At 34.6% G+C, this 16,376-nt stretch overlaps 1 protein-coding gene across 1 annotated transcript; it reads right to left on the bottom strand.

Annotated features, from left to right (window-relative positions):
* Positions 1–12,956: 12,956 nt before the first annotated feature.
* LOC120539179 lies at positions 12,957–15,812 on the bottom strand. The gene is made up of 2 exons (XM_039769009.1): positions 15,431–15,812; positions 12,957–14,120 (listed from the first exon to the last, which is right to left on the bottom strand). The coding sequence occupies exons 1-2, from the start codon at positions 15,681–15,683 to the stop codon at positions 13,753–13,755; spliced, it is 621 nt and encodes a 206-aa protein (XP_039624943.1). The 5' UTR covers positions 15,684–15,812; the 3' UTR covers positions 12,957–13,752.
* Between the last annotated feature and the right edge of the window lie 564 nt (positions 15,813–16,376).

The raw sequence follows: 16,376 nt of genomic DNA, 5'->3' as shown, positions 1-16,376 counted from the left end.
TTATCTTATAAATTAGATACTTAGAAAAACTTTGCATTTACAAATGTGCTAGAAAGCTGCTAAAGTATAATGTATATGATTTATCGAAAAATGGAACACATTCACATCTAAAAAAAAAAAAGAATAAATATTTGCCAAGGAATGTAGTAAAAGAATCTACGTAAAAGAAAATCCTGCCGCCAACTAAAAATAAAATGTAATAGTGGAAAATGGATGAGAAACTTTTTCATGTTTTAAAATTAATGTTTTAGAAATAGTGTCTGGGCAGAAATAATTTCTAATGCATCAGTAAGACAAACTCGTTAATTGTGAAACTAATAGCTGCACCCCTTTTTGGCTGACTACTGCCTTGTGCTCAGTGTTACCAGAATGGGCTGCAATTCTGAATCCTGAATTGGATTAAACAGGTTAGATATTGGATGAATGTACCAGATAAAAGACAATTCTCATACAAAATCTGCACAAGCTTGATTTTTACAAAACTGTGTTTCCCAAAAGCAGGATGTTTGACCAAAGGGTTTCTGTCAAATTGCTGCCTTTGTTACTCTCACTCCTCTCAAACTACAAGACATGACTACTGTGTGATCAGTGGTGCAAAGCAACAGAAATTGCAATGAGGTACCAATGGAAAATTGCCAACAAAAGGACAGTAGACCACAACCATGGCCTCACCAACAGAAATTTACCAATCTCCACTATATGCTCTGGGCACTGAAGAAGATATTTTCTGATTCCTTGCAACTTCTGACAGTGTCCTCACTTTAGAACGGCTAGGCTGTACCCTAGCCTTGGTAAGACAATCCTGGGTTTCACTTTTGCTAGTTATTTGAATGGAACATTTTGGAAAGCAACTGATAGCCATTTTGCATCGTCCCACTAAACTATTTCAATTCCTGCAATATTGTGTTGTCTGCTGTTGTGTTTGCAGCAACACCAAATGTTTCACAATAATCATCAACAAGTTCCTTAGGCCCATTCAGATTGTATCCTCACGACACTCCCAAAATGCAATTTGAGCTCTTCTTAAGGGACAGTTAGTTTCTTGAAAGATCAGACATACACAACAGGTACAATATGCTATTGTGATGTTATTGTGGTGTGTCTTGATCAAATAAATCACCTAGAGTCACCTAGCGCAAAGTGGTCTCGCAAATATACAGTAACTAAGTGCGTGTGGTCTTCAGGACAAAAAACAACCCAAAGATGCCTTAGCAGTTTTAGTATATCTATGTGTGAACTTGGAGAAGCATCACCTAACTCTTAAGAATTACCCAGTTCAGAGGACTTGGACCTACCTTGTGCTTGCTGCCCCACTGGCTTTTGTAAGAAGACACTGGTGATATCATATCTTAGCTGGCTTATGAGTCCTATTAATATTTGTTTTGAGAAAATACCTCTAGCTAGAGAATATTTTTAGTGAAAACTTCAAGACTTGCCCTCCATTTATGAGGTGCTTCACTTGTACGTTTTTCAGCCCTGGTGATTGCTTCAAGTGTCTCTTCATCTTGTCACACACACACAGAGGTCTTTCATTTAATGTATATATGTCTATATTTATAGTAAACAATTCCAAAATCAAAAGATAGAACAGTTCAGAAAAAGGCGTTCGTGGAATGTAGCAAATCTACAGGGAAAATATTTATACAATGTGGAATGTCAGAATTTATGATAAATTGCTCATAGTGTCTGCCAGAGTGAGTCATCTGTCATACAGCACACATGGCATCGGCCCACACACTGTATGTTCAAGCTTTACAAGTATAATTCATCTGTGATGAATTCATACGTGTGACATTTAAGTGTCTTTGAAAGGATTTTGAATTGAGAAATTACTAATAAAATTTGAGCCCTCTTGAAGAGGCCATGGATCATAACACTTAGAACATTTACGCTGATTTTTAAAAGTAGATCTTTCAGTACATATTGAAACTTAATCTGTCATTTCTAAAATGTAAAATATATTTCAAGCATAGCATTTAGTTCCACAGTTTTTACAGATATGTTCTTAAAATTTCCACATGGCTAGCCACCCAGAGCTGCAGAAAAAATTTACATTATATTTCAAAATAATGGGAATTTCAGATTATAATTGAGGGTGTATTTAAAAATAATTCCACTACAATATAATTTTTGTTTTTGTAAGAGAGTAAATTATCAAATGGTCATGTAACAACAATTATCTATTACTTGAAATAATGTTACTCAATATTATACAGTATATTCAGTATTTATGTAATATATCAATTCAGGTGCTTGTGCCTATCCCAACAGTAATGGGCAAAAGGCAGGAACTATCCCTGAACCAATGGGCACCCTTCTATTGTGGGGCACACTCACACATACCCTTACATATACCCTCAGTACCAATTTTAGAATCATCAATGCACCCAACATGTATGCATTTTGGATGTGGGTGGACAACCCACGTAGCCATGAGTAGAAAATGCAGAAATGTAACAGGAAGCAACTACTTATTTACATTATACTGGGATGAAAAAACACAGCTAAAATACCTAGAATTCTATTATAGTTTGGAAACGAAACAAGAAGGCATAGTTTACAGACTGTTCCCAGGCCCTCGCCTGCTGGATGGGTTTTCGGTTACTTTCTTCTTCAGCTTCCATGAAATCCTGCACTTCCTGGCAACCTGACACACGTTCACATTCCATGTCCTCCCTGACAACCACCCTTTCCTGCTTTGTGAACACTTAACTTGTTATTCTGTAAAGAGTTTCTTAGCTTGTAAAGAATTCTGGGTGTGTTAGAGTATAATTGCATATGTCCTGACTTGCAATATACTTTGAAGACCTCTTTGTCACTCCTTGAGGTTAAGTGAAGTATTAATTTTCAAAATGTTGTAATAAGTTTCCTTGTTTACATGTAGTTATTTTACACTGGAGCATTAACAAAACAACAATTAAAATCAAATTTGAAGTTCAAACCACCATTTGGGATTTGGTGTCACTCAGTGTACTTACACACTGTTATTAGCATGAATTCACCTAAAAACTACAAGATTGATTATAATATAAATTTAAAAAACTACTTTATAAAAATAAAATACTCATAAGAAAATTTCATTCTAATATTATACTGTTTATAAAATCATTATTATTATCCCACCTTGGCCTTACTAGTTGATAAAACGTTTTAACTTTATGTATTAACTAAGCAATAAGTAATATTACAAAATTCATAAATAAATAATACTGCAAGAAGTACAACACCTAGATAGGAATTTCTTTTTTAGTCATTTTCTAACCAGCTTCGTCTTTCAAAGGGGCACGAGTTGGTACTGGAGCCCATCCCAGCTAGCATAGACCATAAGACAGGAATAAACCCTGGACAGGGCGCCAGTCTAATGCGAGGTAAACACAAACACACCAAGCACACACTAGGGCCAATTGAGTATTGCCAATCCACCTAACTTGCACATCTTTGGACTGTGGGAGGAAACCCACGCAGACACAGGGAGAACATGCAAACTCCATGTAGGGAGGACTTGGGACGTGAAGCCAGGTCAACTTAGTGCGAGGCAGCAGTGCTGCCAAAACTCCATCATGCTCACCATAGATAGGAATTCACCACAGAAAAATAATATTTTCAGCTTTTTTGTATATTTTAAAGAAATCTGGGAATGAGTGTGCTGAATTACTGAATAAACCTTTATCTCGTACCTAGATGGTCTTTTGATCATTCCGTTTGAAATGTTTTAATAACAAACAGATTATTCAGTGATTTGGATCTTGCATATTAAAGAAGTGCTTGAATGTTAGCAGCAGCAGCCATTTGTTAAAGGGCAGCAACCTTCTGGCATTCCTCCAGACCAAATGCCAAGGTATGCATAGTAATTGGTGCATTTTTTATTTTAAAAATACTTGGGCAAGAATAAACACAGGAAAACTCAAAGTAACAAGAGAAATAGACAAAACAAGGAAACCTGTTGCCACTCTTGGCCTTCTCTGCAGACGCTCATTCCTTTCTCTCTGTTCGGTTGGCTTGTCAATTCACAGTTCAATTTAATGTAATCTTACATAGCACTTCTTTCTGAGTACATGTTACAAATGTTTACAGATTTATAAATGCAATAGAATAACAGTAATTGTGGAGCAATAATATTACAAAATGTTTAGCCTGGGAAAATAAATAAATAGTAATAAGTGCTGCTTGACATAAAGCCTGATTTAAAATATCTATATCCTCTAAATTGAGTAAAACAAATTCAATTTCCTAGCAGTCTTAACTGAGAAGCAGATTTTGGAGAATGCACTAATTTAAAAGATAAAGAATAGGTACGTGTCAAAGATAAAAGCAAAATGGTGTTATGTGATATACTTGCTCAACACAAATCAGTAGCAGAAAAGGTGGTTGTGTGCCTAGATGAATGGATTTATACAAATAAAGATTTATTGTATTATGTGCAGAAAGTTTGACAAATACAAGGTGCAGATGTAGAAAAAGTGACTTAAAAGAAAAAGGCTTGTAATAACTAAAAGATGTGTAACATGCTTTCTTCTGTTCTTGGCAAGAACTCACTGTACTTTTAAATCTTTGTTAATGATATGATTTTGGATAAAAATAAAAAATGGAAGAATTTCAAAAGTCTGGGATATTTTAGGGTTTTATATTACTTGTAAAAGCAAGGAGAATGTACTGTACTTTCCAACCTACTCCATGTTGTATCATTAAAGCAAATATATTTTGCCTTAACGATACTAGAAATACATATTTTTAAATCTGTGATAAATAATAAAGCATTGCTACTTTGTGACATGAATGTACAAGGTACGTATTTTATAAGTCATTCATTATTTGCAGATCTCAACCAAAACTTTTCCCTTTTAGTTCATGTTGTCTTTTTATTAATCCCAAGAATAGGGGTGCTTTTCCTAAAATCATCATAATTCGATGAACATTGTAAACTCCACTGTAAGACTGATTGTTAATTTAAAGTTGTCATTATTCTCTACATACTTATGTAATAGGCTTTCTCCTCCACTGACCATAGCCATGGACAGTGATTACCACAAAGAATACATTAAATTCAAATTATGACAACTATCTGAACATTTGGAATACTAAGATATATAATAAAATATACTCTCGATGATGTGCAATGCATCTTTTATAGTATGATATTTTATAGATAAATTGTTAAATTCATTTAAATTCATTTAAATAATTAAGTTAATATGTCATATTCCTTTTAAGTTTGCAGCTCACTTTAGTTTCACAGAGATGTTTTCTGTACTACAATTGTTTGTGGAGTAGCAAGATGAAAATTAAAGGAAGGATAGCACGAGGGATTATATGACTGGATAGAGAATGTATGGTTGCAATAAACAAAGCCCACCTAGAATAACATCCATTGAATCCTGTGTTTGTATTCTCAACCATCAGCTTACAAACCAAGTGCTTACACATAATTAAAATTTAACCATTGGTCTGTAGCTCATACTCATCATATATCCAGCCTCTTTGTGCCACACTGTGCCTGCCAGAAAGGTTCTCAGTACTGAATGTACAGGTGACTTTGCAGTCACTAAGGGCTTTTTACAGAAACTGTGGCAAAGCAGCCTGGGAGTGCCTATGATGTATTCATCTTAGCCAGTTTGACAGTGTGGAAAGAGAAGAAGAAAAGAGCTTCTTAGTAGACTGTTATGGGGTGTTTATAGGTATCCCCTTTTCGCTTGCTTGTTACATTCATAACTAATAATAAGATAATATAATACATCCATTCAGCCAACTTTTAGTGTGGTGAAATTAAGGTTAGAGATAGAGCTACTTGATGAAAGATGTGCTACTGCTGCCTTTCTAATGTGTGTATATGAGTTTTTATGTATTTAATTTTATGTATTGTATTTTACTTGAGTTATTCCTTATACGTTTTGTGAAAGAAACCCCCGAGGAAGACAATAATTCAATCAATCAATCTTTATTCAGACATCGGATTCATGTGTTGCTAGCTAGAACAACAAAGTTCCCCCTTTCAGTTAGCTTTTTAATATTGTCTCCCTTCCCTTTACTTATAAAAAAGCGTAATGTCATTTATCTAAGCATTTCATCTTATATTGCGTGAATCGGCCAACCATTTCTGTTTTGTGTACATGTCACATGGGGTCCTAAAGAAGGAAAGGTCATCTTTCCTGTGGCTAAGAGATGCTTTCCAAAAGAAGAAATTGTCCTAGGTCAGCTTGCTGCAACCTGTCTTATGACAGACGCCTGTATGAATAACCTGCCATTACAGCTTTGTCAGCTTTTAACCCTTAGTAGCTTACAAGCAGTGAATTTTTCTTTCACAGTTTGAAAAATAAACATATTGTGCACTGTGCAGTGGAGTGTGGGATTGTTAATACATAGTGGAATTATTTATTTTATTTAAGGATACACCATTATATTACAAGTTTTCACCAGGCTGTTCAAGTGGTTACTATGTGTACAAAAAAGAGTAAAACAGGTTGTGATGTGCAGGCTAACTGTTGTTATTGTATCATTTCCATCCACCCATTCATCCATTTTCTTAATACAGAATAGTGGCATGATGAAGCTTGAACACACTTCGGGTACAAGGTAGAAGAAACACCTGGACAGGTGCCAGTCCATTACAAGGTGCAAACACACAAGCATAGAACAGGGCTAATTTAACAACACCAATTCAACTAACCCGCACAACTTTGGACTAATAGATGGAAGGAATCCAAGTACTCTGAGGAGACCATGTAAACTCCACACAGGAACCACTTGGGCATCATCTCATTTTTTTTTCTTTGGAAACTGCATAAAACGGCATGCCTGGGCAAACAGTGATACTTTGCTCTATCTTAAAGAACATGATTTTTAAAAATATGTTTTAAAAAAGTATGAATCACTTAATATTACTTTTCAGACCTTTCTCAATCCATAGCAGGTTTAAGTGTCATCTTAAAATGAAAATAAAGCCAATTGACTGTTTTTCAATCAACTGGTGATGCTTTTTTAGGCAACTTTCTACTCACTTGTGATTTAATTGCTTAAGGGGTTTTTTTGGAAAATGCACAAAAAAGTACATCATATTTTAATTATATAAATCTGCACTCTAAAACAATCAATCTTCAGGAGCATTTAGAGAGAATTAGGTCATCTTACTTCCTGAAATTCTTGCACAATCTTCCCAAAAGACTACGGCATACCCAACATTTGAAGAAATTGTTTGATTATTTGGATTAGTTTCAAATCATTAACTCTGTGGGCATCTTATGACCACATTCCACTTATTCCAACCTTAACTATTAGACGAAAACTGAATATGAGAAAATATTTCTCTCAATGGCTAGACTAGCGCTGACTGTCTCTGCTGAGGGATTCGGTCAAGGCAATGCTCTTGCTTAGCTACTCATCCTGTTTGGGATGATAGCAGTGGTAGAATTCAAACTTGAAGTGTTTGAATTACAGACACTGTGCAATGGGGGTTCTCTTTTAGCACAACTTACTAAGATGACTGCTCTGAGTGTAACAGGAGGGATGAGCAGAGCAGGCTAAGACAGAGAGAAAGAGATACTAACAGAGCCTCTTCATTTGACAATGTAAACTGAAAGGTGCAGAACATTGACTGGTATATAACGAGTGACATTTGGAAGCTCATCAAGGGACCCTTTGAGTGGGGCAAGTGTGAGGGGACAGTGTGGATGAGAGACACAAACAGTGAGAGAGAAGGTGTCAACCGCCGTGTAATATGACACCCTTGCATAAATTGCAGTAGCAATTTAGAAGTTTACTTAGCGCCCAGTTACATTACAAGAGTTTTCCAATGATTTTCATTCACAGGTTAGTTAACATTATTTTAGCAAGACAGAGGCAGCCGCTGTCAGCCCCTGTGACCAACAGTCATGTAGTCTGACATTTCCATTGAATTCAGTCCAGTGATTTCTAACAGTCTCAGTCCAACTCATCCCTTAACTCAGTGGAGTGGGCTCTGTGAGTGCAACAGTTAAAACCAATGAACGCTCAGCTGAAAGTACAAAACATATAATGCAGCTACGAGAATATGGAATGTGGGTATTTTGGACCTTGAAAACAGAAAAGAGACTTGTATGTCTGAGGTCCTGTTTTATACTCCTAATATATGCAGCCTGCTCTGTTTCTGGGCAACAATTGCCTCAACCAGTCAACCATGTTGTGCTATGTGTAAACATTTAACTGAGACATTAGAAAGGATATGATATTAAAACTTTAATTGTTAATCTCTTATCTAAAGAACGTCCTCTGAGAATTAGCCATCCTCAGCGTACTTTGCCTTAAATGATCCTGCTACATTTGCCATATTTTTGATTTGTTCAGAGCTTATATAATAAACTAAATCATCACTCCCAAAAATAATGTCTGTCCAGCAAAATATGTAAGGGATTATATTATCCATAATAAAGTCAAGTTTACAGGGAGAGAAACACATCACAAAACAATTAACACTTGCTCTTTTTTGTGGCTTGCCTCAGTAGATGTCAGGTAGAGCCCCTCATCTCCCACTTGTTTCTCATTTCTGTTGCGGGGTCAGTAAGCACTCTCTTGCATAAGGCAGGTATTATCTCAAGCTATCAGTCACCTCCAAATAAACCCCAGATTCTTCTTCTTCTTCTTCAGGGATGTGACTGCATGTTAAAGTTCCTTCAAGCAGCTCTTGATTTTGCTACTCCAAACTTGGCTATAATTGATTTACTTATATATTTTTGATCAGATCCTACCAGTTCTTGGTTGTGCCCACTCACCTGTTCTCCTTTACTATCTTGGAAGAACTCCACAAGCACATGCTGACGGCCTTGAATGTTTTATCACAGGAATAACACATATACTTCCCTGGTTTTTCCCCAAATAAGCAAGTGACATAGGGTTACTCTTGTTTACTCTGTATTCTACAATACTTAAGTGTCTCACCAGCAATATTCTTACAATCATTTCAGCTACCAATGGTCCAGTTTTAGACCCTCCACTTTTCTATTTTACTTATGTATTAGTTTTTTCTTCACATTTTTAACATACCAGTAATGCCAAGTCAGAGAAACCTGTAACTTTCTCTCATACTGTCTGACTTTATATTTTTACAGTAGTTTTATAATTAGCTCTTAAAAACATACCAAATTAAATCTATATTTAAAACCTATAAGAAAACCACCAACACTGTGTGAAATCATATTCACATGCAAGTTGAATTACCCAGATTCTTACCTGAATGCTGAGCATTGCAGTAAAGGTCAGAAGATCCTCATCAAAAGAGATAGCACAGCATGGTGAAGGTATAGTAGGCATGTATCAAGCATTTTTGGCATATATTGTGAAATACACAGGGCAGAATACAGCAGTAATGATTAATAGTAAACATGTTTTGAAAACAGCTTACTGATGTCCTAATTGCATAAACACCACCTTTCGGGCTCTGCCGATGTAAGCAGTACCACCTTGGGACGAGGAGTAGTGAGTATACAGAACTTTAACTGTATCTTCTCCTTTCTCTACAGCATCGAACAATCACCTAAGCTGGATGTCTAGCCAAGCCCATAGAAGGCCCCACCCCTTCCAGTCCTGGCAATATAAAAAGGATCTGTTTCTGGAAGTTGGAATCATATTCTGACTAGACTTTTGCCACAGCAAAAACCTGCCTACTTACATTTGTTGTTTGGGCACTAAAGGCCATCTTCTTGATTTAACTAAATAGGGTGACCAGTTGGTACCTCAGCTATTTCCCAGATTGTGCGTGTCTACTTCCAGGTCATGGTACACTCTTTACATTATAATAAAGGTGAATAATACATTTGATATAATTAAAGTGTGATAAAGTTATTGGTGAACACACTGGCCTTTTGCTCTTTGTCATACTTAAAATATGTGGGACAGGTAGTAAATTAAACACCACAAATAATTCAGAGCTATACAGTTATTTTAAAGATAGAATGTAATATTGCACTTCAATTCCTCTCAGTTTACACTCAAAAACACCATACAAAGAATTGAATCTTCCTTTTGAATATTTATGAGTAATTTTAGTGCATGTTTCTGCTTCTGCTTTTCAAATTTCTCCGTAGATGTTGTGTCAAGTTTTTTTAAAGAATAATTTAGATTAGTTTAGTTATAAACATGTTTAACTGTGTATTCATTGAATCATTTAGTTATAGTAAAGATGTTTATATACACGAGTTAAAAAAAAAATCTGATTCAAGCATCATTAAGGAAGAACTTACAGTCTGGATTACATTAGGAAGGCACTGAACGATGAATGGACATAATTAGAGTTAAGCCTTTTTCGGTTTTCATTCTCAGCCTTACTCCTTTTCTATGAGACATTCTTGTTGCTAGGAAACAACTCTCCTGGAACATTTTGAGTACCTGTAGCTGGAAATTGTATTGCTAATTCATTTAAGCAATCTATTTTTACTAATCTTTTGCTGGATTTCCATGCCGTTTATAATTTGCCAGGCACTTGAATGTTCTTCATTGTTATGACTTTTATCTTAAGTGTTTACGACCTTTGTTGCTGCCTATCTTTAGTGAAAATTTCATTCCAATTTTTGTACTAAAGCCAGCCTGTTCAGAAAATATATGGTTGTTCTTGAATTGCTTGTTTTTAATTTTGAGCTGAGACAAAAAGCAGTGCTTTCAATAAAATTCACTAATTCAGTAGTTCACTTAGTATCTCAGCATCAGCTGAGGACAAGACTCAAGTATATTTGATCAAAATACATGTCTACGCATGTGATCAGCGTTAGATTTTTGTATGTTTTTCATCCTCCAAATAACTATAAATGAACGATGTATCAAGTGATGCATTACATTTACACTCATACCTACCATTTTCAAACTGAGCAGTTTAAGTGTACATAAAACCTAATGAAAATGCTATATTAGGAAAGTATTCTGTAAAATTAATGTGCTAGTATATAATTATCTGCTTTATTTTTATATTTTCCTATTATATCATCTAGAACTTGGCAATGGAAAGGTATAAGAATTATGTTGTTGCCTAAGCAGTTTCAGCGTCCTAGTTTCAAATCACTGCCTGTTCTCTGGGAGTGAATGTGTTTGCATGAGAATTTTCTTCTCATATCTCAAAGACATAAAGATTAACTTAGATGGCCACTTGAAAGTAGCCATGTATCAGTGAGTATGGATGTGTGTATAAGTGTGCTCCGTGACAGATTGGCACTTCCTTCATGATTAGTTCCTGCCTTGTGGCCAGTGCTCCCTATATAGGCTCTGACACCCTCTGAGGCCGAACTACAGAAGTGGGTTCAGAAAATGAAGGACTGATCACTCACAACATATAAGGGGATCTTAAAGAAATATATAAAATATACAGTACCTAGTTGATAATGCAAAATTACAGAATTTGTCACCTAGAAACTATTTTGGTACTTCTCTATTAGAGTCCACTTAAAATGGACTTATTACCTCAAACCACATTTATTAGAATTTCATTCCAACATCTTTCATTAACTGTCTACTTGTAGAAGTGTTCTTATCAAAAATTAAGTTCAGAACATAGATGTTAAAATCATGTATATATACAGGTATACCTAAATGAAAACCCTTTCTATGTCAAATCTACACACTGTTTTCTGTGAACAAAGTGATTTGACTTAAAATCTGTAAGATGACATATTTTCTGCTTATACTAATGCCATCATGAATTCATTTTTATCACTCTGTGTTTTTAGAACTTTATTCAAAACCATATTGAATTCTCAGCATCAATAGGTTTCTTGACAAATTCTGTAAGTTTAATTATTGTTTTATGTAAAATATTTCTTTATATTTTCAGATTTTTCTTTTGCTAGTTTATGATTTTTCAGTTAGCAAAAAGTTAAATTCCAATTTCTATAGTCACAATCTCTCAAATGCATTGATAATGTAACCTGGCAAATAGTTAGAAAAGATGTCATGAAAAAAGATAACGGTAGAAGACAAAATACACTTTATTGTAATTTGCACTTCATTGATTATAAAAACAATGCATTAATTATTACACATTTATAATATCTTTAAATAATCACCATCACAACTGTACATGTATAATATGTCATTTTGTATAAAAACTACATTTAACATTTTTTGGAGTTAAATGTTTTGTATTATTAAACATATGCTTTCTTCACATCAGTGCTCTTATTCTACTCTCAGGAATAAACATTTCGTCAAAGCTTAATGCTCTTAAAACACATGGATTTTTAAACATGCATAAATCTTTACAAACTAGAAAGTACCTAATTTATTATTCAGACTGAAATAATATAACCAGTTTACCTTTTTAAGTGTAAGATCTGTGTATCTGGTTTATTATTTAATTTCCATGTGCACAGGATTTGTAAGTTTGTGTTTCTGTATTTATGTTCACCTGTTGACAGTGACCAGAGTCTGTATTTTAAAATTTAATATTGCTTCGGAGAAAAAGTTAATTTAAAATGTTCTTGATTATATAATTATTTCTTTTGGAATGGAGAGGTTATACTATACAATGATAAATACAATATATAATACACATAGCAAATATTTCCTTAAATAATGTTTTAGATTTGTTTCAGAATAATTGATTTTAGCAGACCGTTTTCTTTAAAATTACAATTTGTCTTGAAAAAGGCAAAGAAAGAAAACAATCATGCAAACTAACTTATAAAGATAAAATTAATTTCAATCCAGCTCACTGTTTGGATCATTTTCAAAGAAAAAAATGTTAAACCTACACATTTTCCTGAGTTGCATTTATGTCCAAATTTTGGATAAAATCTTTACAACTACTTTGACTATGTCACCATTCTTATTTGAAAATGTGTGTAAATATGCATGATTTACTGGCCGTCACTCAACTGGCATAATGGTAATGAGCTTATTTTGATGATTACTCTTTATCCAGCCATCCATTATCCAACCCACTGTGTCCTAACTACATGGTCACGGGGGTCTGCTGCAGCCAATCCCAGTCAACACAGGGCGCAAGGCAAGAAACATACTCCGGGCTGGGCACCAGCCCATCGCAGGGCACACACACAAACACCAAGCACATACTAGGGATAATTAAGGATCACCAGCATGCAAGCCCGGGAAGAACATGCAAACTCCACGCAGGGAAGCGAACCCAGGTCTCCTTACTGTGAGGCAGCAGTGCTAGCCACTACGCCACCATGCTGCCTATTGCTCTTTATATTGAGTGTTATCATCCATTCTGTTGTATATTACTGTGAAGGCAAAGAAAATAAACCAGCATGGATTACGATAAATTGTTAATGTGTTACCTTCCCTGTAATCTATTTTTAACCTTGGTATTAGGATGTGTGTGTGTGAATCTGTTGGACAGGCTCAATGGCTTGCTATGGCTCCCTGATGAAAACATTACAGAAAGTTGATCAATCTGTGGATGGAGTTTGCCAGTTTAAACCATGCAATTACATTTAGATAAGCTAATACAGGAAAGCAATATATGGGGATAGCTGAAAACTTTGAAAAATATAATAACAATTGTATTTTTATAAATAGAGGAACATAAATAAAACATTAAATATGTTGCTTTAATCTTTGATACCATTCATTAGCCATTCACAAATAAAGCTAAAGAAAATGAATATGCAGTAAATGAAAATGTAAAAAAGTATATTATGAAAACACAGTCCAGACATACATACCTACATACATACATACATACATTCATACATACATACATACATACATACATAACTCTAAAAGTTGCAGTGCATTTCTATATTTGTCTGCTGTGGCATAAAATATAAGAGGCATTTATTGAATGGAATGGTGTTGTTTTTTCCAAATTGTACCAAGAAATGGTTGGCATTTGAGACCATCCATTACTGAACTAAAAGCTGGATGTCCATTCAGCAGTGGCTCCACACATATCTCTACCAAATTCTCTGTGACCATAATGAACTGAGTCATATCAAAGCGGAGGCCACACTCACTACCAAAAATTGACTGGCTCTGTTCTGATTCCAATAGGCTTTTTCTGGAAGAACCCAGAGTCTGCAGGTGGATTACGGAATCTGGCTGCAGTTTTCCCTCTTGCAAAGGTAGAAGAACATAAGCTTTGTGGAGACGTTTTCCCTTTACACATAGCAGGTGCCGAAGCCAACAGAATCTGTTATCCTTCCCTGTAGGGTAAGAAGAATTTCTAGTTCATATAGTGTAAAAACAGGACTATAATGGGGAAAAAGCTTCCCCTATGACTAAAACAAACCCAGATAATGAAGTCTGCAAAGTAGAAGACTTTTAAAGTAGCCAAGAGACATGGAAACCTAGAAATACTGTATAATATGAAAATCCAAACCGGTATTAACTACACCAGCAATATCACACTCTGATATAAAACAATTATTGAGAAAAATAATTTTGAAGTACATTTTTGTATTCCAAAATGATTACAAAAACTAAGTATTGTGGATTAGGCTCAGGTCAGAATTAATTTCAATAAACAGAAATATAATATTAGTAGATTAATCATTCAAATGCTTTTCCCAGTTACACTTGGCCACATTGATAAAGATAGATAGATAGATAGATAGATAGATAGATAGATAGATAGATAGATAGATAGATAGATAGATAGATAGATAGATAGATGCACACTACATAAATCCCTAAGTAACATAGCCCATAGATATACAGACAAAACAGTTAACAAGTACTTATGATAACTCTTAGAGGAGGCTGTCATCATAACCCTAAATTAAATACTTAAAGGATTACATTTTGATATAAGAAAACTTTGAAAATATTATACTAATCACTTACCAAAGCATTAATTTATGAAAGGTAGCAACAATCTCAAGTTCTCAGATTCCAAGTGAATTTGCCTCAAATCATTTCAAAGATTTTGTAAATGTCTCAAACTTTTTCCAGTCAATTTATAAAAAATTGCAACTAGTTGGTTTAAAGTATTTTAAGCGCAGGGTTTGTTGTTTAATATTCGCTTGAATTATATTATGAGTATTGATATTACATTGTGAAAATACCAAATGGTTTCTTTAAAATTAAGTTACATGTAATGCACTGCACTGCAATATTACTGATTTTATGGTATTCCCCGTAATTTAGAGTTTTTTTTTTCAAATGTAAGGTTTATTATTCTACAGTACATTATACAAACACATGAAAACAAAAAAATTAACTATGATTGAATGTTATCTATTCTATTAATTATATAATGCCCCTTACTTCATCATCAGAATTATTAAAATCATTTAATCTGGTGGCACTTTAAACAATTTTCAAACGATAAATAATACAGCTTTCTCTAACGAAGTTCAACTGCATAATGAAATGACCAGCCAATGCACTTGTCCATGCTTTTATTTTGTTAAAAATTTGCAGGTCAGTGATTTAGGAAGTATAATTTGGCTGTGACAAACTGTCAGAAAGCTGTTTTTTTCCACTCTTGAACAGTAAAGAGACATTAACTCACCTGGAACGGTTGCATGGAGGAGTAAAGTCATTGTTCGGTTCCCACTAGCCAGTGACATCCATGTCTGCATTGTACAGCTCATCATGCATCTGTTCGATTTATCAACAGTTTTCGGGAACTCAGACAGCAGTTTTTCTGTATTATGACACAGCTGGTCATTGCCTAATGTCAATAAAACTCTATGGAAGTTGAAGAGCAAAACCAAAAGAAGACAAGTAAACATCCGAGATAGCAAGTGATTCAACATCCTCATGGAATGAGAAGTTCCAAAAGAAAGATCTGTTTAGCTAATCACTCATCTATTGATTAACATCCATTTTCTTGAAGAAAATATGACCACATAAAGACATCAGCCTCCTGCTGAGTAGCAGGCGTAGCTAAAATGTGCTTGGGTGCTCTTTGCCAACAGTGATCTAAGCAAAGCTATTTAGCTCTCAGGTTACAATGAGTTTTAAGATTAAGTCTCTTTTCCAAGTATTTATCTGCTTGGAAATCCAAATATTATTTCAGACCCAGAAACTTTCTGGATGAATTCAGATTAGCTTGAATGGCTATAGCCAGTGATTACCATATAATATAAAATGTTTTAATATAAGCACATACTCATATTGTTTGCAAAAGGAAAGGAAAAGGAAATCATTTGTCATAACTCTAGGTGAACAGATGCTCAATTATAATTTGCAGTGAACAGAAAAAGGCAAATAAATTGCATACTATAAAATTAAATTATGAAAAAGCTATGATAGCTTTGAGTATAGATTTTGTTTTCTTTTTTGAGAGGAAGGACAGAATACCACTAAGGAAAAAATGCATACTATTGTGCATGTATGAAAATAGTTCAAGATATCTACAGAGGTACCAGTGGCCACTGGGCAGTGCGCTAAGTGTCATTTGTATTTAACTGAGTCTATACTTTCATCACACAAACACTCTCAACTAGCAAAGT

The sequence above is a fragment of the Polypterus senegalus genome, chromosome 11, assembly GCF_016835505.1.
Source record: "Polypterus senegalus isolate Bchr_013 chromosome 11, ASM1683550v1, whole genome shotgun sequence".
NCBI lineage: Eukaryota > Metazoa > Chordata > Cladistia > Polypteriformes > Polypteridae > Polypterus > Polypterus senegalus.
The sequence above is the reverse complement of the archived record's forward strand: the minus strand, read 5'-3'. Positions and strand labels throughout refer to the sequence as shown.